This window comes from Mus pahari, chromosome 14, assembly GCF_900095145.1.
Source record: "Mus pahari chromosome 14, PAHARI_EIJ_v1.1, whole genome shotgun sequence".
In the NCBI taxonomy this organism is placed as follows: domain Eukaryota; kingdom Metazoa; phylum Chordata; class Mammalia; order Rodentia; family Muridae; genus Mus; species Mus pahari.
Window position 1 is genome coordinate 71,971,578 of NC_034603.1, and position 23,402 is coordinate 71,994,979.

The following is a 23,402-nucleotide window of genomic DNA, read 5'->3' on the forward strand; positions in this document are numbered from 1 at the left end:
TCACTTTGTAGACCAGGCTGGCCTCGAACTCAGAAATCCGCCTGCCTCTGCCTCCCAAGTGCTGGGATTAAAGGCGTGCGCCACCATGCCCGGCTGAGACTATGTGCCGTTGAGTGCTGGTACCTAGGGGGCCAGCAGCATTGGATTCCCTGGACTCGGAGTCGTAAACAGTTGTGAGTCTCTTGACGTGATTTCTGAGAACCAAACTTCGGACCTCTGGAAGAGCAACCACTGCTCTTAACTGCAGAGTCATCTCTCCAGTCCCTCTGGATTATTTATTTATTTATTCATGTTTATGGTGCTGAGGACAGAAGTTAGGGCTTCATAAATGCTAGGCAGGTGCTCTACCTCTGAGCCACAGCCCTGCCCAGCCCTCTGTCTTTTGAGGACCATGTGACTACATTTCTTTCTAGAAGAGCAAGAATGACTGGTGTTTAAACTGGTAGGCCGGTGAGAGTATTACATTCATTAGTAATGTGAAGATTTTAAAATAGCTGACCTATTTCTTTGAAAACGGTTGTGAGAACCTGAGTATGTAAATCACAGGAAGGAGGTGGATGGCTCAGTGGGTAAAGCACCTGCCCGTAGGGTGTGGTGGTTTGAATGAGAGTGGCCCCCATAGGCTCATATATCTGAATGCTTAGCCACTAGTGAGTTGAACCATTTGAAAGGATTAGAAGGATCAGGAGGCGTGGTTTTGTTGGAGGAAGTGTGTCACTCAGGGTGGGCTTTGGGGTTTCAAAAACACATGCCAGGGGGCTGGTGAGATGGCTCAGTGGGTAAGAGCACCCGACTGTTCTTCCAAAGGTCCTGAGTTCAAATCCTAGCAACCACATGGTGGCTCACAACCATCTGTAATGAGATCTGACTCCCTCTTCTGGAGTGTCTGAAGACAGCTACAGTGTACTTAAATATAATAAATAAATAAATCTTAAAAAAAACCAAAACCACATGCCAGCCTTACTGTCTCCCCTCCATTCTTCCTGTTCTGTGGATCAGAATATAGCTCTCAACTACTGCTCCAGCACCATGCATGCTGCCATGCTCCCTGAAGTGACGATAATGGATTAAGCGTCTGAATCTGTAAGCAAGCCCCCAACTTTTTCTTTTTATAAGAGTTGCCTTAGTTATGGTATTTCTTCATAGCTATAGAACAGTGGCTAAGACACAGGGCAAGAATGAGGATCTGAATTTGGATACCTTCCTGCCTCCTCTACCACATCTGTAACCCCAGTCCTGGACTTGTATGGTTTGGAGACAGGTCGATCTTTAAAGTCCCATGACCAGCCTGTCTAGCCAATTCATGAGCTCCAAGTTCAGGGAGAGACCCTGTCTCAAAAAATAAGGTCGAGAATGATAGAGGAAGACATTGGGCATTGACTTCTGGTTTTCTCAGGTGACACACACAGAATGAATGAATGAATGAATGAATGAATGAATACACACACACATATAGGGTATGTGCACTTATACTCTGTGTAAATAGGGTTCTTGCCTATAGTCTTCGTACTTTAAAGTCTGAGACAGGAGGATTACCATGAGTCTGAGGCCAGCCTGGGTTACATTATGAGTTCTAGCCTACTCTAGCCTACATAGTGAGACTCTGTCTCAAGAAAAAAAAAGAAAGAAGAGAAGAGAAAAAGAAAAAGCAACCAAACAATAAATACCGAGGAGTGAAGCGGCTCAACAGTTAAGAGCCCTTGCTGCTCTTACAGTGGACCTGAGATCAGATCCTAACACCCATGAAAGGCAACTCATAACCACCTATAGCTCTAGTTCCAGAAGATATAAAGCCATCTTCTTCTGGTCTCCACAAACATGTGCACACACACACACACACACACACCACACACACACATACACACACACGCGCACACACACACACACACACACACACACATGCGCGCGCGCACACACACACACACGCACACACACACACGCACACACACGCACACGCACACACACATGCGCACACACAACTTAAAATAAAAATCTTTAAAAAGTTTAAAATGAAAATAAAAATCCAATAAATAAAAATAAAGGATCATATCAAATTAAAGCTGTAAGGGCCAGGAAGACGGTTCATTAGACAATGGTAATGGGCTGCCAAGCCTGGCGCCCTGAGTTTGATCCCTGGGACCCACATGGTGGAAGAAGAGGATTAATTTCTTCTATAAGTTGTCCTCTGACTTCCATATATGCCCATGGCTTGCTTCCCCCACTCCCCTGCCAAAATAAATAAACAATTGTAAAAAACCAAAACAAAACCCAAAGAAACTATAAAACACACAGGATGGAGAGCTGCTTAGAGGGTTGGCGGTAGAGGGACGCCTCAGACCTGGCCTCTCTGTCCCTCAGCATCAGGGTGTCCCTGCCCTAGGCGACCACGCTTTGAAAGCTTCAGATCATCTTTCATGTCAGAGGTCAGCTGGCTGTGGTCCAGAGAGACAGTGATGGCTGGTGAGTTAGGATGCCAGGCTGCAGTCCTCCAGCTGAGATGTTGATGTTTTTCCAGGCTGCCCAGGGAACTCTCTCCCTAGTGTTGCTCCATAGGAACACTCCAGGATGCCTGTCCTGAACAGAGGCAGGGAGGCAGAGGTGGGCTGGGCTGTGGTTTAGATTTTCCTTCCTTACCACTATCCACCTAACTTCAGTCCCAGGGAAGTAGGTCAGGGAGAGGACTGGCAGGGAATACAGAAGGATGCAGATCAAGAGTAGGCAAGGGGCTAGGTTTGCAAAATTAGTAATTAATGAATTACTTTGTATCTGTGGGAATTGGGGAGCATAAGTGTGTGGGAGTCAGAGGACAACCTGAGGAACTGCGTTGTCCCCTTCCACCCCGTGAATCCAGAGGACCGAACTCAATTTGCCAGCCTTGGCAGCAGATGCCTTTTCCTTGGGCACCGTCCCAGCGGCGTTAGAGGAGACTGACCTAGACTGAGGCTCAGTCCCCTTTTCCTGCCTCAGTTTCCTTTGAAGGCTTCTTCGCCCTCCAGCAGGTGGGCCATGGGAAGGGACAGCGTGGTATAAGGTGGATTTAGACAGGTGTGCACTGACAGCACGAGAAACTTACTGTCTTCACCAGTAACTCTGTACAGCACAAGGTGACCTTAACCCAAGGACACTTTAGGCTTTAACAGCAATGATCTGGCGTTGGGTTTAGGAACTGGGGGAGGGCAGACGTTTGGCTCCAGGGTGCCAGAACTGTGGGCTTAGGTGCTCAGGGGGCCAGCCAAGTCTGCCAATCGTGGTTTCTTGTTGTTTGAGGCAGAATCTTATTGTGTGGCCCAGGTCAGAAATCTCAGTCAACTCTTGAGCGCTGGGCTACAGACATGTGCTACTACGCCCAACTAGCCATCTTATTTTATTTATTTCTGTAGGCCAGGCTGGCCTCAGGCATACTACATAGCAGAGCTATGACCTCCAATTTCTGGCTGCCCCGCCTCCACTTCCTGCGTGCTGGGATTCTAAGCAGGTGGCACACAATGTCTGGTTTTATGTGGTGCTGGGGGTATAACCCAGGGCTGTGTGCATGTTAGGTAAGCTCTCTACCAGCTGGGCTACATCCCCTGTTCATCCAGCCTTGCTCTGGAGGTGAAGAAATGGCTTAGAAAGTCCAAGTGATGCTCTGCCTTCCTTGCTTTATTCTGAAAGCTCTACCTAGTCTCACTCGGCTCAGAGTCGGTGTGTGTGGTAGACAAACTTTTCCTTGTTGTCGTTGTTTTTCTAAATCATTGTTGACTTTTATTTTCCTTCTTTCTTTCTTTCCAAGATTTCACAAGATTGTTACAAACATTTTCATTAATATAGGAAGTGAAAAAAAATATAAGATGCTTCTGTCACCCTTCCTCTCAAGCCTCAGGTCCCCAGGGGTGTGGCTGCAAACAGTTGGTTCCATCTCCCCATTTCACCTCCCCACCCCTTCCTTCCCCCACCCCTCTCTCTTTTGGAATTAAGATCTTCCTACATGGCCGGGCGTGGTGGCGCACGCCTTTAATCCCAGCACTCGGGAGGCAGAGGCAGGCGNATTTCTGAGTTCNAGGNNAGCCTGGTCTACAAAGTGAGTTCCAGGACAGCCAGGGCTATACAGAGAAACCCTGTCTCGAATAACCAAAAAAAAAAAAAAAAAAAAAAAAAAAGATCTTCCTACATAACCCAGACTGGTCTCAGACTTACGGTCCCTCTGTTCCTTCCCCTGAGAGTTGGGATGACCCTGGGCCTCATCCTGCCCTATTCCTGCCCTTCCTGACGACTGGTCCACCCCACTTTTCTTTCTCATATAAATGAGACTGAAGTATAAATTATTCAACTACACACATTAGGACCAGTCCTACCAGTCTCCCAATTCTAACTCAGGATTAATCATTTAGGTGACCTTGGCCAAGTTATTCTAATCTCTGTGTGTGTGTGTGTTATCTGAGTAATGATGGTATCTGTAGAATTATGGAAGGTTTAATGATATTTTATAGAACTAGTATCTAGTAGTATCTGGCACATAGTAAGCAACAAACAGATCTTGAGTTTCCTAACCTCTAGCCTCCCAACTTTTTGCCACATCTCTGTTTCTTACCCAGATTCCCACTCTCGGCACAAATGTGCAATACTTGTTATAGAACAACTGCGGGTAGAGGGTGGATCGAGGGAGCTGAGGTCTGTGGAGTTCTTGGGATGCCTGCCCTGGACAACACAGGGCTTTGCCCTGCGACTGGGAGAGTGGGGATGGCAGAGCCAGCTCGACCAGCTGTTGCTTCAGGACTTCATGCCGGGACTGTTGAGCATCAGGGCAGGGCCTACGGCTAGCTTAAAGGCTCTTGGTTTAAAAGGAATGTGTTGTGGGTTGCCCCTGCTCAGGAGGGACTAAAAAAAGCCTCAACCTCCTGGGCTTTAGTGTGAGGGTTATCAAGGGCTCAAGTCGGCTCATCCCTCTCTGGCTGCTCTGGCCCCTTGGGGAGGGTCTGTTTTCCCGCCCCTCTCTGGGTTTCCACCAATTGGCAGGAAAGGACCAATCTGTCCCAGAGGTGCAAGCCCTGAGAAGAGTGAGGTGTGTGCATGGGGGGTGGGGGAGGATGGATTGGTGGCTCAAACCTGGTGACAATACTGAGATGTCAGCTGCACCCGGCTGGTGTCTCTTCCTTTTATAGTCAGCAGCAGTTGCTGCTGCCCTCCCCAGCCCATCTGTGGGGGCTCCTACCCAGAATAAAAGCAGGGGCAGGCCTTCCAGTCTCCCATCTTCTCTCTTAGGAGCCACCTCTCCTCCTTCGGTTCCTTTCTAGGTTCCAACTCCACTGGAGAGCCTAAGGCACCATGCCTCCCAAGAAGCCCGAGCCTAAGAAGGAGGCTGCCAAGCCGGCTGCAGCCCCTGCTCCAGCTGCTGCCACAGCTCCCGAGCCCCTCAAGGACTCTGCCTTTGACCCAAAGAGTGTGAAGGTAAGTCAAGCCCAACACACTGACAGTCAGGATCCTGTTTTTCCTGTTGCCGAGAGATCTATTTCTCTCAGGCCAGACAGAGATGAGGGACCAGGGCCTGTATGCCCTAGATCATAGCCCCGAGGGCCAGCAGAACTAGTGCGAGATTGGGGTCAGAGGCTTTCTGTTTTAAAAACAAGTTGCTGCTATGTGCAAAGGGGCTTCTCTGGAAAAGCAGCCAGTGCCCTCAACCACTGAATCATCTCCCCATCATCTCTCCATCTGAGAGGTAGATCATGCCTATGGGAACTAGACACATAGTGGGAACCAGCAGCGTGGCTGGGAATCGGAGAGAGGGGTCAGGGGAATGCTCTTGTGTGTTGGGGTATGAGAGACTTCACTCGAAAGTATACCTTAGGCAAGAGAGGTAGCAAAGGCAAGAGGAGCCTGAGGGGTTCTTTTTCTCTTTCCATACAATGATGGCCACTTTCCGTAGCCCGACTGGCCAGCTCCTGGCTGGGCCCTCCCTCACTTGGTGAGGAGGCTGGGTCAGCTTTCTTCAGCCTCCCAGATTTATGCCCTGCTTCATCATAACTCCCTTTCCCCCACCGCTGTGGTAGCACTCCTCTCCCTGGGGCTGGTGTGGGCCGCTGTGGACTGACGCAAGCATTTTAGGCCTCCAGCAATCGGTCCCAGCTGTTGAAGGAATGAACAGGGAAGGGTTGGGCCTGGGAGGGAGGGGGTCCTGAAGCCTCTGGAGAGGAGCAGTTTGACCCCTCGGCACCAGATTGGGAAAGGTCAAGTGGCTACTGGTATGAAGAGCTATTAATATCAGGTCTGGAGTGGTAGCCCCCCCCCCCCCCCGGGGATTTTAGCCTCAAGACAAGACTGGGGTGATAAGAAATACAGACAAGGTTCTGTGGCACACAGGCAGAGACCCCGAACCCTCTAATTGTGTGGGCCACTGTAGTCTTCTCAGGATCAGAGCCCACATAAGAAACTCCACTGTGCTGAGACCCTAGTAGCCCGTAGCCCTGCAAGGGCCTTAGCAGGATTGGCTTGACAGAGAGGTGAAGGCAACTTTACTGCCCCGCCCCTGGACTTGGTTGTGTGGCTCCTCTCGGGGAAACTGAGAATTGTGGAATTGCTTTCTGCACCACTGTCTCTCCTAAAAGTCGGCTGTCTGTGTCCCCAGGAGCCCCGCTTGCCTTTTTTTCTGATGTGTCTGATTAAACACCATGCCTGGTTCCTGTTGTCTGGACGAGAGCTGCCCAGTGGCATCAAAGGAGCACTCGCCCATCTCACCTGCCCCTTCCGCAATGTCCATCCTTTAAAAGAGGGGGGAGGGGGAGAGGAAGAGGAGGGAGGGAGGAAGGAAGGAGGACTTCAGCAGTATCCATGGGAACCATCCTTCTGTTCCCGGTAGTCGCCTAGTTCTTTTATTTATGAGATTCCTTGATTAGAGTGAGAGCAGAGGTAACCCTGAGCCCAGCGTGCCAGTATCACGATGACTATGTGGTCAGGCTGTGTGCTTCTGTCCTGGTTTCTTTTACATGCCTGCTCCGGGGGTGAACAGCAGCATTGCAAAACAGGACAACGTTACCTTTGCTTCAGAGGGTCAGCACAGCGCAGCGAGGCGGCACAGCAAGGGCTTTCCCTGGGGCGCGCAAGTCCAGGGGTGCACTTCTTTTCATCATTTACCCACACTTGACCAAACCACGCCTCCGCAGTTTCCTGGCTGAGCCCCTATGGGGTCAGTTCAGGGAGAAGAGGTGGGGTGGGCATGGGATGGTGGCATATGACATGCTCCAGGGGTGACACCCACCACCACTAGGGAAGGGAGGGCCAGGGTGGAGGAGGACATTGAAGTGACTTCCAAAAGCCTATTAAAATGATGCCTTGGTCATTTAGGCTCATTTCCAGAACTTCCCACCCGGATGCTCTGTGCTCAACATTGCACAACACGTGTGTGTTGGGGCGGGGGGACTCCAAATCCATCCATTCATTCATTCACTCATTCATTCATTCAGTACATATAATGTACCAAACACTTTAGAGATAAGCATAAAAATCTTCCGCTCCACCCCCTACCTGATTTTAATGAGACAGGTACTGGTCAGCAGTGACAGAGTCCAGGCGCAAGGAACTCACTTGAGGGCCTAGGAGGAAGGTGGTGTGGATGGTGGAACGGGCAGCTTCTTACAGTGAGGCAGGCGACACGCAACATCAGGCAGAAGAGCGAGTCCCAGGGCGAGTGGTGGTGAGCACCCAAAGCCAGAGAAGGTGCATCTTGTAAGGGGATTAGGAACTGGGGAGACCTTGGGGGTGACAGTAAGACCAGAGTATCCATGGCAGTCTAGGATGAGAAGGATTTTCTACTGACCCAAAGGAATTGTCAGATGGGTCACTGTCGGCTTTAGAACGACATAGATGACTTCTTTCTCTTTCTCTCTTGATGGTATTTGTTTAGGGTTTTTTTTTTTTTTTAAGATTTGTTTATTGTATGTGTGGGAGTGTTTTGTCTGCATGTATGTGTGTGTATCATGTGTGTGTACCACGTGTGTATCCAGTACCCCTGAAACTGGAGGTATAGATAGATGGTTGTAAGCAGCCATGTAGGTGCTAGAAATTGGACCTGGCTTCTCTACAAGAGCAACAAGTGAACTTAACTGCTGAGCCACTGGTGTTGATAGAGTTTTGGAGGTTACATTGTTTCATAGGCAGACAACCCTGTTGGCTTCATCAGTAGACTGGTTTACGCTCAGCCCAGCGTCCTCTTCTGTTGCTAAGTGATTACCTGGCAGCGGTGTCCAGCCTTCCCTTGGGAAGCTGTTAGCAGTCCCTGCCCTCACTTCTGTATTTCTCTCCCTACAGATAGACTTCAGTGCTGACCAGATCGAAGGTGAGTGTGAACCACCGCATGCTCTGTGCCTGTTAGGCACAGTCCTGGGCACTTTATACGGACAAGTCACATTATTCTTCAAACAGTCCACTGAGGGTAGCTCTTACTGCTTCCATGTAGCAGGTGGCAAAACCGAGGCTCAGAGGAGTTAGGTGTCCATCCTCACGGGGCCGGCAGTGGGGGATCCAGAGATTCTGGTGTCTGGTTCTAGACCTTTACTTTCAGTTGCACTTTCAGAGTGCTTGAGATACAGATGGTGGTCAGCAAATGCTGATCCCGCCCCATCATGCCACCAATCTGGGAAGATATCCGGAAAGCCATCTCCCTGTTCCTGATACAGGAAACCCTCTTTAGCTTATGGGCACTCACACCTTCATGATGAAGTAAGTCTGCGACAAGTCCAACTGTCCCCGTGGTAGGGCCAGTGGTGGCTTGCAAGCACACTAGTTCTTCTGTGGTCTCCACCACCAACTCTTCTCATTTTTTTGTTTTTTGTTTTTTGTTTTTTGTTTTTGTTTTTGTTTTTTGAGACAGGGTCTCTTTGTGAGGCTCTGGCTGTCCTGGAACTCACTCTGTAGACCAGGTTGGCCTACAAAAATCCGCCTGCCTCTGCCTCCCGAGTGCTGGGATTAAAGGCGTGTGCCATCATGCCCGGCTTTTCTTGTTTTCAATTGAGACAATTTCCCAATCTTATATGAAGTGTCAGTAGATGCAACTTTCAGATAAATCTCAAGGGCTGGAAGGATGGCTCAATGGTTAGCAGTGTGTACTGTTTTCGCAGAGGATCTGAGTTCTGTTCCCAGCACCCATGTCTGTTCACAACCACCTGTAACTTCAGCTCCTGTGCTCTCCCCACCCCACCCCAATATACACATAATAAAAACAAAATAAATCTTAAAAAAGAGAAATCTCAGGACTTTTCACACATGGATGTACTTAAATAATCAGAGAGACTTTGATGTTGTTTCCATTTGAGGGATATTAACATGTGTCTTCCTGGCCCTGGGTGAAAGGATGCCTGCATTTACATTGTAAGATTATAGTGGTAATTGTCAGTTTCCTCTCTAAGAAGGTGTATCCCTTTACACAGGGTTCGAGAACTGGCACATCGGTTTGGGAGCTGGTTTCTGTTTTTGTCAGACGTGGAGAGTCACTGTCAGGCAATCGTGGTAGATGCCACGAATTTCTTAGCGCTTTCTAGTTAAACCATGCATCTGTATCGATGCCAAATCCATGGCATGAGCGAGGACTGGAAACTCAGTTAATAATCAGATTCCTACATCTCCCAAGGGGATCACAACCTCGCCAGTCTACCTGGCTGAGTCCTGCTCTCCCTGGGGTTTTTCAGGCAGGGTTTTTAAAGCTTTTTGTAACCATTCATGGTGGGACTTTGGAGCCATTTCTCTTGATGTTGGGCTAGGGTGGTTTCTTCTTTAATCTTCATCCCTGTTGTCTCTTCATTTGCCTTTTGGTGAAGCTGTGGCTGCTGATGGGTAGTTTTCTTTCTTTCTTTCTTTCTTTCTTTCTTTCTTTCTTTCTTTCTTTCTTTCTTTCTTTCTTTCTTTCTTCTTAAGACAGGGTCCTAAATAACCCAGCCTAGCCAAAAACTCACGTTTTAGCTGAGGCTGGTCTTAAACTTCTGATCCTCCTGCTTCTATCTCCTGAGAGCTGGGATTATAAGCATGCACTACCATGTCTGGTTTATGTGGTGCTGGGAACGGAACCCAGGACTTCACCCATGCTAGGCAAGCACCCTGCTGACTGAGCTACACCCTCAGCCCCAGCCAATGCTTTTCTTCTGTTACAATGGAAAGAAGATTCTTTGGGACTCAGGAGACTTACTGTCACCAGTTCTTTCACTATGAGCCTTAAGAAGTTGTTCAATTTCTTCTTCTTCCTCTTTCTCTTCCTTCTCCTTCTAGGCTCACTTTATTTACATGTGGCTGCTTTTGCACTCACGGAGACAAGAAGCTGGCATCAGAGCTCTTGGTGCTGGATTTACAGGCTTTTTTGAGCTGTCTGATGTGGGTGTTGGGATCTGAAATCTGGTCGTCTGATAGATAGAGCAAGAAGTGCTAGCCACCGGGCCATACCTCCAGCCCAGAAGTGACTTCTTTACAACTCAATTTTCTCATCTTCACAGTGAGGGTATTTGGTTCAGTTCAGTTCAGAGATTTGTGACTATTTGGCACCTTGTCTAGGTCCACCCTCTGTCTGCCTGGAGCTGGTTACCACATTCTTCTAAGCTTTGCAGTCTCTGGGTGACATGGCTCCAAGTTCCTTACACCTCCCCCCCATAGGAACTAACTGACTCCTCTGAGCCCTCACAGATTTGCATATTCTTCCACCACGGGGCTTTTTGTGTTAGAGGCAGCTGCAGTCCATTGTCATTTGTGGTTTGTGGTTGTACACTTCTTTGTGGACAGCATGAGGTGACTGCAGTGTCACTGCCTGTTCATATTATTCTAATAAATGAACTGAGCCTAAATTGATGGAGAATCAGCCAGACATGGTGGTGAGCGTCTGTAATCCCGGCATTTGGGAGGTGGAGGCAGGAGAATCAGGAGTGCCAGGTCATCCTCTGTGACAGAACACATTGGATGGCAGCCTGGACCACATGAGACCTTGTCTGAAGGGAACAAAAGCAACCAAATGGCTGTAGAATTGAGCTGTTTACAAAGAGCCCAGGGGTGCCTTAGTTTGGCCTTGCCTCTTAGATACCTGCTGTGCACCTCTCAAGGTGTCAGGTTTTACAGAGTTAGCCCTAGAGGCAGGGAGACCCTAGAATCACCTTGGTCTTTCACCTATGTGACACATACACATGGCACACTTTGCCATCCCACCAGCCACCCATGCAGTTGGGCATTGTGTCCATACTTAAAGCTAAGAAGCAGAGGACCCACAGAGGTGTCAGTTTACCAAAGGCTACCAGTGGCTCTCAGTGCAGGTCTGGTGTGGTCGAACTGTGGCCCCAATGTCACCTTGTCTGGTCATGGAGCTCTTTCAGCTGGGAACAGGCAGTTCTGATAATAGGTCGTTATCACTTTGCAAACTGTCTCCACATCCTGCCACCTCTTGGGGGACACTCACAGTGACAGGGAGAATGGGAAAGCAGGAGGGAACTGGGACCCAGCCTGGCTTTCCTACTCTCCCAGGCAGAGCTGAGCTGAAAACCTGGGGAAGCCTCACTGGGGCAAGGATGTTCTCCACTGGTTTCTAGTCAGGCTTACCAGGGAAGGATGCGGGATGAGGAGAAACAGGGAAACAGTTAAAGCCTATAACTGACAGAGCAAAGAGAGCCAAAGACTAGTAGTGTTAGATAGGTCATGGCGTCCCCAGGAGGCTTTGGTTGTCACAAGATGGGGTAGGAGCAGTTTCCAAGGACGGCCTGGAACAGTGACTGAAGGGATCAGTTACATCTTTTAACTACCTCACCGAGCCAATCCCAGCTGCTGCTTTCTCTTGGGGCAGGGAGCTATAGCTGGGTGTCTCTCTACAGAATTCAAAGAGGCCTTTTCATTGTTTGACCGGACTCCAACGGGAGAGATGAAGATTACTTTCGGGCAGTGTGGGGACGTGCTGCGGGCCCTGGGCCAGAACCCCACCAACGCAGAGGTGCTGCGCGTTTTGGGCAAACCCAAGCCTGAAGGTCAGTGTGGGGTCAATGTCTAAATGTGATTGATTTCAGCACCCATACAGAAATGGTCTAATGACCGGACCCAGTGCAGAGTTACAGGACGTTTGTTCTTTTCAATCCTATTGACTTATCTCCATGACTCTGCCTGCCATTGGTGGAGCTTCTCACCCAGAAGCAGTTGGTGCCTAAGCCTTGCGCTGTCAGGGCTGGGAAGAGACCTCTTTCCCCCTCCCCTCCGCCCCTCCACCTCCCACCCCACCCCCACCCCGAGCATCTACTTACATGGCCGTCTCTGTCTGCCATCATGCGCTTTGGAAGAGATGAGTTCCAAGACACTGGACTTTGAGATGTTCCTGCCTATCCTGCAACACATCTCCCGCAACAAGGAGCAGGGCACCTATGAGGACTTCGTGGAGGGGCTGCGGGTCTTTGACAAAGAAAGCAACGGCACAGTCATGGGTGCTGAGCTTAGGCATGTCCTTGCCACCCTGGGTACGTTCACTGGGCAGGGATGAAAGCCGCATGCGAATGTCTGGATAAGAGGGACCAAGGGCATCCGGTGGGGTGTATCTAAGGGCCCCCGCCTCTGGAAAATCCTAATCCAGGGCTTGTTTTCCTGAACTCTGTGGGACCCTGCCCCTGTCTATCCCAGGAACTGGGTTTGCCCAGCAAGGACAAGGGTCTGGGAGAAGAAAGCAGTTAGTTGGTTGAGCAGGGGTGACTCCTCAGATCACGCCTTGGGGCTTCTTTTCTTACCCTTATCACCGTGCTGTGGGCAGAGGGGAGAAGCAGAGGGGAGAGGCCTCAGAGCATCTCCGGAGATCCTTCCAGAGCTTTCGCTGAGGCGAGGGTGGTACTGACCATTTCTCAGACCCAGGGCGGGCTTTAAGCCTTACGAGTGTATCAGTTCCCCCTCCTTGGCCACTTGCCATTAAGACCCTGTTCCCACACCCTCAGGAGAGAAGATGAGCGAGGCAGAGGTGGAACAGCTGTTGTCTGGGCAGGAGGATGCCAATGGCTGCATCAACTATGAAGGTAAGGCCCTTCCTTGCTTTCTGGGGTGCCCAGGGGAAGAGTGGCATGGGATGGGATGAGCCAGCCCCGAGGCTACAGGATGTGTGTCTCAGATGGCTTGTGGCAGAGTCTAACTGGGTGCTGTTTTTTCCATCTTGGGAGTGAATATCTGGTATAATAGAAGAGACATTAAAATGTATATTTATTTTTATTGTGTGTGTACATATGCTATGGGTGTGGGGACGGGTGCACATGTGTGTTCAGAGGTCAGAGACAATTTTCAGAGATCAAGACTTCCTTCTGCCGTTGGTTCCTGGGGACTGAACTCAAGTTGTGAGGCTTTTGTGATCCATCTCATTGGCTCAGGAGAGCTCTGTGATAAACCATTTGGGGTTTGGGTTTGGGAGACAGCTCTGTGATAAACCATCCTGTGACTTAGAACAAGTCACTTCCTGTCTCTGAGCCTCAGTCTTCTCAGATGGGGAGTGGGCACACTGACACCTTCCTTAAGGTTGTGGGGGTCTGTAGTGACGATGCCGTTCATGCATCGTCTGTCTGACGTCAGCACAGAGGGGACACAGTGGAATGTAGGTCCTTTTGCTCTAATGCCTTCTCCACCAGCCCTCCAATAAGAGAGCTGCCACCTGTAGAAAGGGTGTGGCAAGGTTGGAAGTGTGGGGACAGGAAGCGGTTTAAGGAGTGGAGAGGAGGGCAGAGTTCTAGGGGGCACTGTGTGACTGATTACCCTTCTCTTTTCCTAGCCTTTGTCAAGCACATCATGTCTGGGTAAAGCACATTTCTCCAGGGTGAGTCCTACCTCTTCCTCAAGGTCCTTCTGGGGCTCATGGGCAGACAGTACCATGCGGCCTGGAAGTCTTGTGCCTGGGATATGGGGCCAAGATAGGAGGGTAGCCTGGAGCTTGCATGGGGTGGGGGTGGGGCTCCAGCCCTCTCTCCTTTACTCTACAACCTCTTGCCCCCTGTTTTCTGCCTTCTCTGAGGCAGGGTTTCTATTGTTGTGATAAACACCATGACCAAAGGTAACCTGGGAAGGGCAGGGTTTATTCGGCTTAGAGCTCTCAGGTCACAGGTCCCATCAGGGCTGTGGGAAGCCAGGGCAGGAACTCAGCGCAGGAAGCTGGAAGCAGGAACTGAGTCAGAGGCCACTGTGAACTGGCTTGTTCCTCGTGGCTTTCTCAGTCTGCTGCTTACACAATTCAGGGGTGTCCCGAGGTAGCACCCCCTCAAATGGACTGGACCATCCCACATCAATCATTAATCAAACAAAACAAAAAACAAAATAAAACAAAATCCTTAGATTTGCCTACTGCCAATCTGATAGAGGCGTTTTCACAACTGAGGTTCCTTTTCTCAGATAACTCAAGCTGGCACTAAAAAAGAACAAAACCCCCAAACAAGCAAACAACAACAACAACAACTACTACTACTACTACTGCTACCAGGCTGTGTCCTGTTTTGATCTTTACTCTTATACCCTGTTGACTCTCCCTAGGTCTTTCAGGCCTGGGCACAGCACAGGTTCTGGGTGAGGCAAAGCCCGCCCCAGGTTGAAGCCCCAGACTTATGCCTCTTTCCTTCAGCCCCTTGGTGTAGTGCCCTCGCAGTGATAGGGCTCTGAGGAGGGCGTGGGATGCGGGAGCTGACATACTCTCTTCACCTGGCACTTTCAGGTGCTTGACCCTGCGTGAGAAAGTGAGAGATCCATGGCGGCTGTCACAGAGTATTGAATTCACATGGCTTCTCTGACCCACAACCTTCCCTGGAAATAAAGAGCCCCGGCTTGGAGTCTCATTAATACTTCGGTTGATTTTTTTTTAAACATTAATTAATGGAGTTGATTTGTGTGTGTGTGTGTGTGTGTGTGTGTGTGTGTGTGAGATAATGTCACCGGAGGCCTTGTGTTCTTGAGAAATGATTTGGATCTGAGCGGCAAAGACAAAAGGCAGAGGATCCATCTAGAAGTAGAGGCATCCTACACATGAGTGAGAGGCCTTTGAAGGGCAGGCAGCTGTAAGGACCACAAAGTTCCTTTTCTGCCCTTTCCCTGCCCCACCCCCCCTAGGAGGTAAGAAGTGGGAAGTGACCCCCTGGGGCTGTCAGGGTCCCTCACAAAAGTCTTTGCTTCTTCCTCTCCTTTCTCTTCCTGCAAATAGCTCCAGGTCTGGAAACACACAGCCTTGATCCCAATGGTGAAGTCAGGAAGATCCCATCATCTTTATCTACATAGTGATTTTGAGACCAGCCTTGGCTACAAGAGATCCTGCTTAAAATATATCTATATGTGCTCCGTGTTAGCTCAACACTTGCTTAGTATGTGTGAGACTCTATGTTAGGTCCTCAGCATTTTAAAACACCTAGAATACAGACTTTAGCATAATAACCAATTTTAAAAAAATCCATTCAACAGTGTTAAGGACAGTCACACTGTAGAGCTGGAGAGATGACTCATGGGTCAAGAGTGCTTGCTGCTCTTACAGAGGACCCTGAGTTTGATTCCCAGCACCCATGTCCAGGGGTTCACATGCACTTGTAACCCTAGCGTCAGGGAGTCCATCTTGGCCTCTAAGGACACCTTCATGCACATGTTATACACACACACACACACACACACACACACACCACCTTAAAAAGGGGGAAAGAAAGAGTATTTGCATAATGTAGAGATGTCTCTCAATGGTAGAACACTTGCCCAGCAAGCAAAGGGCTCTGGGTCCTTCCCCAGGAAGTACTTATTGGTCCCACCCCCACCCCAGTCAATCAGCGATTTGTGTTCTGTGTTTGTGACTTTAACTACTCTAGACAAATGAGCTCATGCAGCGTTTGTCATGCAGCAATTGTCCTATCCATCCCGTGTCATCCATGTTGTACTTTGTGTCAAAATTGCCACCCTTTTATAGCAGAGGAACTCTCCACCATGATGTCCTGATAGAGCATGTTTGTTTGTTTGTTTTTGCCTTTGGTCCTGGTTTCTTGATGTGGGCACATGAGGTGCTTCCTCTGAGCATGGTGCCCCTGGTACCTGCTTCATCCTGGCTTGTTCTGAGCACTGGCTGCTCTTGCAGAAAACCCCATTCAGTTCCTGGCACCCTCATGTTGGCTCACAACTGTCTGTAACTCTAGTTATTCAGGATTCAGTTCCAGCCTTACCAGATACACACACACACACACACACACACACACACACACACACACACACACCGCACAGACAAATGCCCATGCAAAGTGTTCATGCACATATAAGTAAATAAGTAGGATACAGTAACAAACTTTTAATCCAGCACTTGGGAGGCAGAGGCAGGTGGATCTCTGTGAGTTTCAGGCCAGCTTGTCTATGTAGTAAGTTCCAGAATAGCCAGGGCTACATGGAAAGATGTAAAAATGGGAGAAAATTAGATAAATCTGCAAAACCTCTAATGACAACAACAACAACAACAACGAAACCCAACAAAACAATAGCCAACCCACCAACCAAGCCACACTCAAACACAAAAGGAAGTGCATCCACTGGTCCTTCCACTGAGGTCCAGGGCTCATGTCATTGCTGTCCTGCACACACCCTCATGCACTGAAGTCCCTTGTACACCGTCTCCTCACGCAGGAGCTGCTCTGATGAGCTGGCGTGCTTGGTGTTTCTTGGCCATCTTGTCCACTGATGAAAAGGCTCAGGAGTGTTTCCTACTCTGTGGGAACTGCCATGGCCAGTATGTTTCCTTTGTGGTGTTGGGAGCCGTTGTGAAGATGGAAGGGATTCCTGTCCTTTTACCTCAATGGGGACAACTTAAGGAAGCCTCTGGCTCCACTATGGGTTGATGGGAAGTGATGGGACACAGGGCAGTTGCTGTGAAGAAGGTCCTGAAGGCTCGTCTCAGCCACCTGGGGTGTAAGACAGCAAGCAAAACTCTCCGTTCACGGTTCCATGGAGCAGTCTGCTCCAGGTTGGAGAGGAAGTGCAGCTTTCTGGAAGGTCCCCTTCTCAGAGGGAATGACTTGGAGGCGGTGAACAGAACCTGGCTTGGAGAACTCCCCCTCCCAACGATGCCCCTGCCTTCTTCCCCAACTCAATACTGAGCTCCTGATCTGGCCCACAGTCTCTGCTACCTGTGGGAAGGATTTGAGGAAAGTGGACATTAGAGATGATGTGACCACAAAATAGGGACCTTTGAGGACAAAAGCAAATTTCAGAGCAATAATAAAAACCACCATCAAGCCGGGCGTGGTGGCGCACACCTTTAATCCCAGCACTTGGGAGGCAGAGGCAGGCGGATTTCTGAGTTCAAGGCCAGCCTGGTCTACAGAGTGAGTTCCAGGACAGCCAGGGGTACACAGAGAAACCCTGTCTCGAAAAACCAAAAAAAAAAAAAAAAACCCACCATCGATGTCCTGAACATTTACAGTGTGTCTGTCCCTGTGCTGAGAAGATAACAGCCATTTCCAGCTGCCAAGGAGGTGGGAGCTACAGTCTCCATTCAAGAACATTCAGATATAATAGTGATAGTAATGGCTGGGAACATAGCTCAGTGGTCAGCTCTTGTCTAGCATCTATGGCTCAGTTCCCACCATCATCACCATCACTACCACCACCACCACCACCACCACCACCGTCATCATCAACAGCAGCAACAACAACAACAACAACAACAAAGATGCCCAAATATTTTTGAGTTGGTGGTAATTGTCAACTTGACACAATTTAGAATCACAGGAGAAGGTAGTCTCAATGGGGGATTATCTAACTAGGTTGGCCTATGGGCTTCTCTGTGTGTGAGGGATTATCTTGATTACATTAATCAAGGTGTGACAACCCAGCCACTGTGAGTGGTACCATTCCCTAGGCACAGAATCTTAGCTTGTGTAATAGCAGAGAAAGTCAGGGGAGGCATATCACATCCACTTAGCACAAGAGCTGCAGCTTCCTCACTGATCTCCCAGCCAGTCTTGGCCAGTTTTACAGTACCAGATGTGATTTTGTTCTTGTGGAGCCAGTCTCCGATTTGCTACTATTGTGGAGGGGGTGCATCTTGCCTGACTGATCAATAGGGCAGCAACATTAAAATTATTCTAACCCTTTGAGATAAGACTCAGGCTTGCCCCTTCCCTGATGTTTTCCCCACTGTTATAGACAAACACACCCCTTAAACACAACTCTCAGCTTGTTCTCCAACGTAACAGAGCCACTGGGTTGAGGCAGCTGAAGACGTCAGAGCTAGAGACCTTTTAGATTTCTAGGGTCGCGTAATCACCCAAAGGCAGTGTTTGGCGGCACAGTGCCACCGTGTGCTTGGCGTCCTGCAAAAGCCCTGGTTACTGGGTCATTTAAGGTTATGTAGGTAGTGATGGCTAGGGTGCCATGTTCAGCTTGCACCAGTAGATGGCGGAATTGCCACAGCGTGCCTCTCCAGCAGGAAGCCCAAGTGTGTGTCTGAGGTGCTTAGCCTGGGCTGGAAGAAACTCCAGAAGTCACTTAGCTTATCTTTGGGCCTTTAGACAAACGGAGAGCTTGTTTATTTTAAAAGGAAGCACAGCCATTAGTTAGCCTGCAAGCTTCATTACAAGGTTTGGCAATGCAGGTCACAGAGAGGACATTGTTGTGGAAATATGAATTCCTGGCATGACCCAGTTTGGCTTCTAAATCATGTTCCCACTTTGTCTTGGTTCCATAGCTTGTAAGGTAAAAAGGCAGACTGGGTCATGTTTAAAACTTTTTTCTTATGCTTAGTTAATTAGTTGTGTGTACATGTGGGTGTGCGTGTGTGTGTGTGTGTGTTTATGTCTGTGTTTAGTTGTGAGCTGTCTGATATGAGTGCAGGGAACTGAACTCAGGTCCTGTGGAAGAGCAGCAGACACTCTTCACTGATGAGCCATCTTGCTCGCCTTCTACCTTATTCATTCATTCATTCATTCATTGAGACTGGATGTCTCACTGAACCTGGAGCTCACTGATTTGGCAGGAGTAGCTGGAGAGTGAGCCCCAGGGACCCACTTCTCTCTACCTCTGTAGAGGGGTTACAGACAGTGCTGGCTAGTTTTGTGTCAACTTGATACAAGCTGGAGTTGTCAGAGAGAAGGGAGCCTCAACTGAGAAAATGCCTCCGTAAGATTGAGCAAGCCTATAGGACATTTCCTTAATTAGAGATTGATGGGCCCAGCCCATTGTGGGTGGTGCTGTCTCTGGGCTGGTGGTCCTGGGTTCTATAAGAAAGCAAGCTGAGCCAGCAGTGGTGCACAGACAGGCCAGTAAGCAGCATCCCTCATGGTCTCTGCATCAGCTCCTGCCTCCAGGTCCCTGCGCTCACTTCCTACTGTGATGGACTAGGGTGTGGAAGTGTGAGCCACAGGACACTTTCCTTCCCAGCTTGCCGTTGGTCATAGTGCTTCATCACAGCGAGAGTACCCCTCACTGGGACATGGAGGTTGCTGGAGAGGCTTTGGATGGACGCTGGGATCTGAGCTCAGCTCCACAGGCTTATGTTGGAGAGAAAGAAGCTTGTGGATATGGGCTTTGAACCTGAAGTGGTGAGAGAGAACGCATTCAAAATAATGCACACTAGTAGATTTTTAAGGAAACAACGTAACTCATGTCTTCTCCTTTCGTGAGTTTATACTCTACACAAAGGAAAATAACATATATGTGGAAAGGAAATCTTTGTTAGAAGACAAAATCGAGTGTTTCTAAGGATTGAGGGAGGGGTGGGGACTAGAACAAGAGGTCAGAGGAAAAGGAGAAGGAGGAAGAAGGAGAGGGGAAGGTAGAGGAGGAGGAAGAAAAGGAGGAGGAGGAGAAGAAGGAAGAAGAAGAAGAGGAGGAAGAGGAGGAGGGAGGGAGGGCTTCATGAAATAGGTGTGACAAACATGTAGATCAACAAGGAAGCTGAGACAGGAGGCCAGTTGGGCAACTTAGTTGGCAAGATGCTGTCTGAGAAAGATTAAAAACAGAAAAAAGAACAGAAAGAAAATGAAATCAGTCAAGGTGGCCAACCTGTGTAATTCCAGCTCTCTGGAAATAGACAGGATTAGCAGAGGTTCAAGGTCATCCTTGGCTACATAGTAAGTTCCAGGTTAACCTGAGTCATGTGACTCACTATCAATCAACCAACCAACCAACCAACCAACCAATCAATCAATTAATCAATCAACAAACCGACCACCCAATCAATCAATATACTCACTGGGGATATAACTCAGTAGTAAACTGCCAGTCAAGCATGCACAACACCTCAGGTTCCATCCCAAGGTTTTTGTTTGTTTGTTTTTTAAGCAAGAACTACATTCAATGCCCTGAATTTTAAGATTTGACTAAAAGAGAGAGAAGAATGAGGAAGAATGAGGAAAAGTTCCTGAAAACAGGACTTGAGATGGGTAAGGAGATGGGAAGGAAAAGGGACTGAGGGAGGGCGGGAGGAGATGTGTGCTCAGGGATGTGCAGGCACTCAGAAGGTGGAGAGGCTTCGAAGGATAGGCTAGGAAAGATCTACTCTTCCCGCCTGCTCTGGTAGGACCCTAGAGGCATGGGGGGAAGAGCAACCTCTGTTGCTTTTCCTTAAAATCCCTACAGCACAGCTCACGTCCACAGTCCTAGCCCCCTGAGAGGCTGACACAGGAAGATTGTCACGAGTCTGAGGCCAGCCTGGGCTACAGAGTAAGACCCTGTCTCAAAACCAAACAACCAAAACCCTCAGGGGCTGGAGAGAGGTGACTCAGCAGTTGAGAGCACTGACGGCATTGGCCGCTCTTCCAGAGGACCTGGGTTCACTTCCTGGCACCCACACCGCAGCTCACAACTGTCCATAACACCACGATCTGACACTCTCACACAGACACGTAGGCAGAACACTAGTGTACATAAAAGAAAAAAGAACAACCACCAAAAAAAAAAAAAAAACCAACAAAAAAAACGAAAACAAAAACCATCAGTAAAGGAAGATCCCCGTAACACAACTGCTGGCTTCCACCACCATATCTGCCCCTGCATGAGAGACCTAATTTCCCAAAGCAGGCTATTTCATTAGAGGAAAGGCCCTAAGACATTCATTCCCAGCCCCGCCCCCTAGGTTGGTCCCCAGGGTTTCCACTTGTTCCTCTCTATTTGTCTCAGCACCCATTTGCGGCAGCTCAAAACCACCTACAATTCCAGCTCCGGGGGATCTGAAACCGGCTTCTGCCTTCTGCAGGCACCTGTGCGCATGTGCACAAATCCCCTCCCCATTACTTAAAGATAAACGCACATTTTTAAAAGATTTAAGACCATTCCTGAGAACACAAGATACTCTTTTCTAAGGCAAGCACCACAGTAGGTACTGCTTCTAGGCCAACATACCAGAGTGCACACAGTGTGGCAGCTACCATGGGTCTCATTTCCATCCAAGTGATGCATTTCCGTATTTACAGTATGGATGTTGTTAATCTCCTTGTTCGAAATGATGAAACCAAGGTCCAAATAGAGGTTGTGAAATTCTGGTCCTCCTCTGATTCTAGACATTGGTGAAATCCTGTTTGCCACTTTTTAACTTCGAATCTATCTATCTATCTATCTATCTATCTATCTATCTATCTATCTATCTATTTATCTATCTATTTATCTATCTACCTATCTTTATTGGTTTATGAATGTGGTGAAGTAGTTTTTACTGTAGGTCTGTCTGTCTCTGTGTGTGTCTCTGCGTGTGTCTAGTGTGTGTCTGTGTGTGTCTGGTGTGTGTGTCTCTGTGTGTGTGTGTGGTGTGTGTGTGTGGTGTGTGTCTGGTGTGTGTGTGTGTGGTGTGTGTCTGGTGTGTGTGCGTGTGTGTCTGGTATGTGTGTTTGGTGTGTGTCTCTGTGTGTGTCTCTGTGTGTTTCTGGTGTGTGTGTGTATTTCTGTGTGTGTCTGGTGTGTGTGTGCATGTGTGTCTCTGTGTGTGTCTATGTGTGTGTGTGTGTCTATGTGTGTGTGTGTGTGTGTGTGTGTCTGTGTGTGTGTGTCTGTGTGTGTGTGCACATGGATACACAGACCACGGTAGACGCCAGTTGTGCCCCCACCCCATGCCTCTCTCTCCCTCTCTCTATTTGGAGACAGGGTCTCTCAGGGAGCTGGAAGCTCATTTTATTTGGCAAGGCTGGCTGTCCAATGAGCTTCAGGAATCTACTTGTTTCTGTATCTGCTCCCCTTCCCCAACACCAGTCCTGGGGTTACAGGCACTGACCAGCCTATGCCAATTTTTATGTGGGGTCTGAGGATCCGAATTCAAATCTTTACCCTTGTGTGGCAGGCTCTTTACTACCTGAGCTAACCCCCAGACTTTAAGATTTGTTTCAATCTCACTTTGAACTCAGGTCTTCTAGGGTTTTCTTTGCCAGCTCCTTGTCATAACTTGAAGTCTGTAAGGAGCACTTAGTTGTCCCCGTCATGACGTATGAGAGAATGCCACGGAAGTCTTCCTTCAGCCTCGTCAGCCTCACCTGTTTCCTTATTTAATTCTTTGCAAACTACATAGCTAGAATTTCCCTGCCGAGTACCACTCATTCCTTGTGCCACAGAAACAGGAATTCTTAACCATAAAAGACTCTCGCAGGCCTGTGTGTACTCCTTTTTCCAAGAACGGGCTTTGTGCTTTGCTATCATATTTTCCGGGGGGGGGGGGTCAGAGATCCATAAAAGGTCAAGAAGTGCTGTTTGGAGCCTTCGTCGGATTCTGTTTATCTTCCCGCTGGATGTTTTGACATTGCATCTGGTCAGGCCAGTCTTCCTCCCAGGCCACCATAAACTTGACAACAGTTCTTCTCATTTTTCCCAGAACGTGTTTTATTTCCACCCCCTGACCCCTGACCCTTGCCCTTCCTTGGGGGCTCACTTTGGTTTAGGGAGGCAGTTGCTGCTCTTTCTCCTGTGGTCCCACTTTTGGCAATGGGAACGTTCTCCCTGAACTCCTCTGCCTCTGCTCTGGGGTTGTCTCACCACGGAGCCAGCCTGCTCCTGTTCTGCTTCCTGACTCTTAGGGTTACATGTGTTTGTTACCATGCCCCGTGCTTCCCTGGAGCTCCTTCCAGAAAGTTCTAGATCTGTGTAGGGCATGTGCCCTCACCTGGATGCAGACTCCCCTACTACTGAAGTCACATTTCCAATTTCTTTTTCTCAGAGCCCGGTGCTTTGCACTTGGCTTCCTCCCTCAGAGGACCACGCCATGTTCCCTCCCTGTCTTTTGGCACTCCGCACTTACACGCTCCTTCTCCCCTAGTTTAGCTTTTCTTAAGGATGGAGTCCATTGCCAAATAAGAATAATTTCCATCTCACAAACATTGGTCATATGTAAAAGAGTACTTTCAAAGAATCATTTATATATTTTTGTATTTATTTATTTGGCTTTTCTTTTTTTTCAAAGTTATTTATTATATGTAAGTACACTGTAGCTGTGTTCAGACACTCCAGAAGAGGGAGTCAGATCTTGTTAC

General features: G+C 48.8%; 1 protein-coding gene across 1 annotated transcript; it reads left to right on the forward strand.

The window, feature by feature from the left end:
• Nucleotides 1–5,133: 5,133 nt before the first annotated feature.
• Myl4 (myosin light chain 4) lies at nucleotides 5,134–14,775 on the forward strand. Its single transcript, XM_021213036.2, has 7 exons — nucleotides 5,134–5,427; nucleotides 8,281–8,308; nucleotides 11,808–11,957; nucleotides 12,264–12,437; nucleotides 12,903–12,980; nucleotides 13,721–13,765; nucleotides 14,651–14,775. Exons 1-6 carry the CDS (start codon nucleotides 5,305–5,307, stop codon nucleotides 13,747–13,749), a joined length of 582 nt encoding a protein of 193 aa, XP_021068695.1. The 5' UTR covers nucleotides 5,134–5,304; the 3' UTR covers nucleotides 13,750–13,765; nucleotides 14,651–14,775.
• The last annotated feature ends 8,627 nt before the right edge of the window (nucleotides 14,776–23,402 follow it).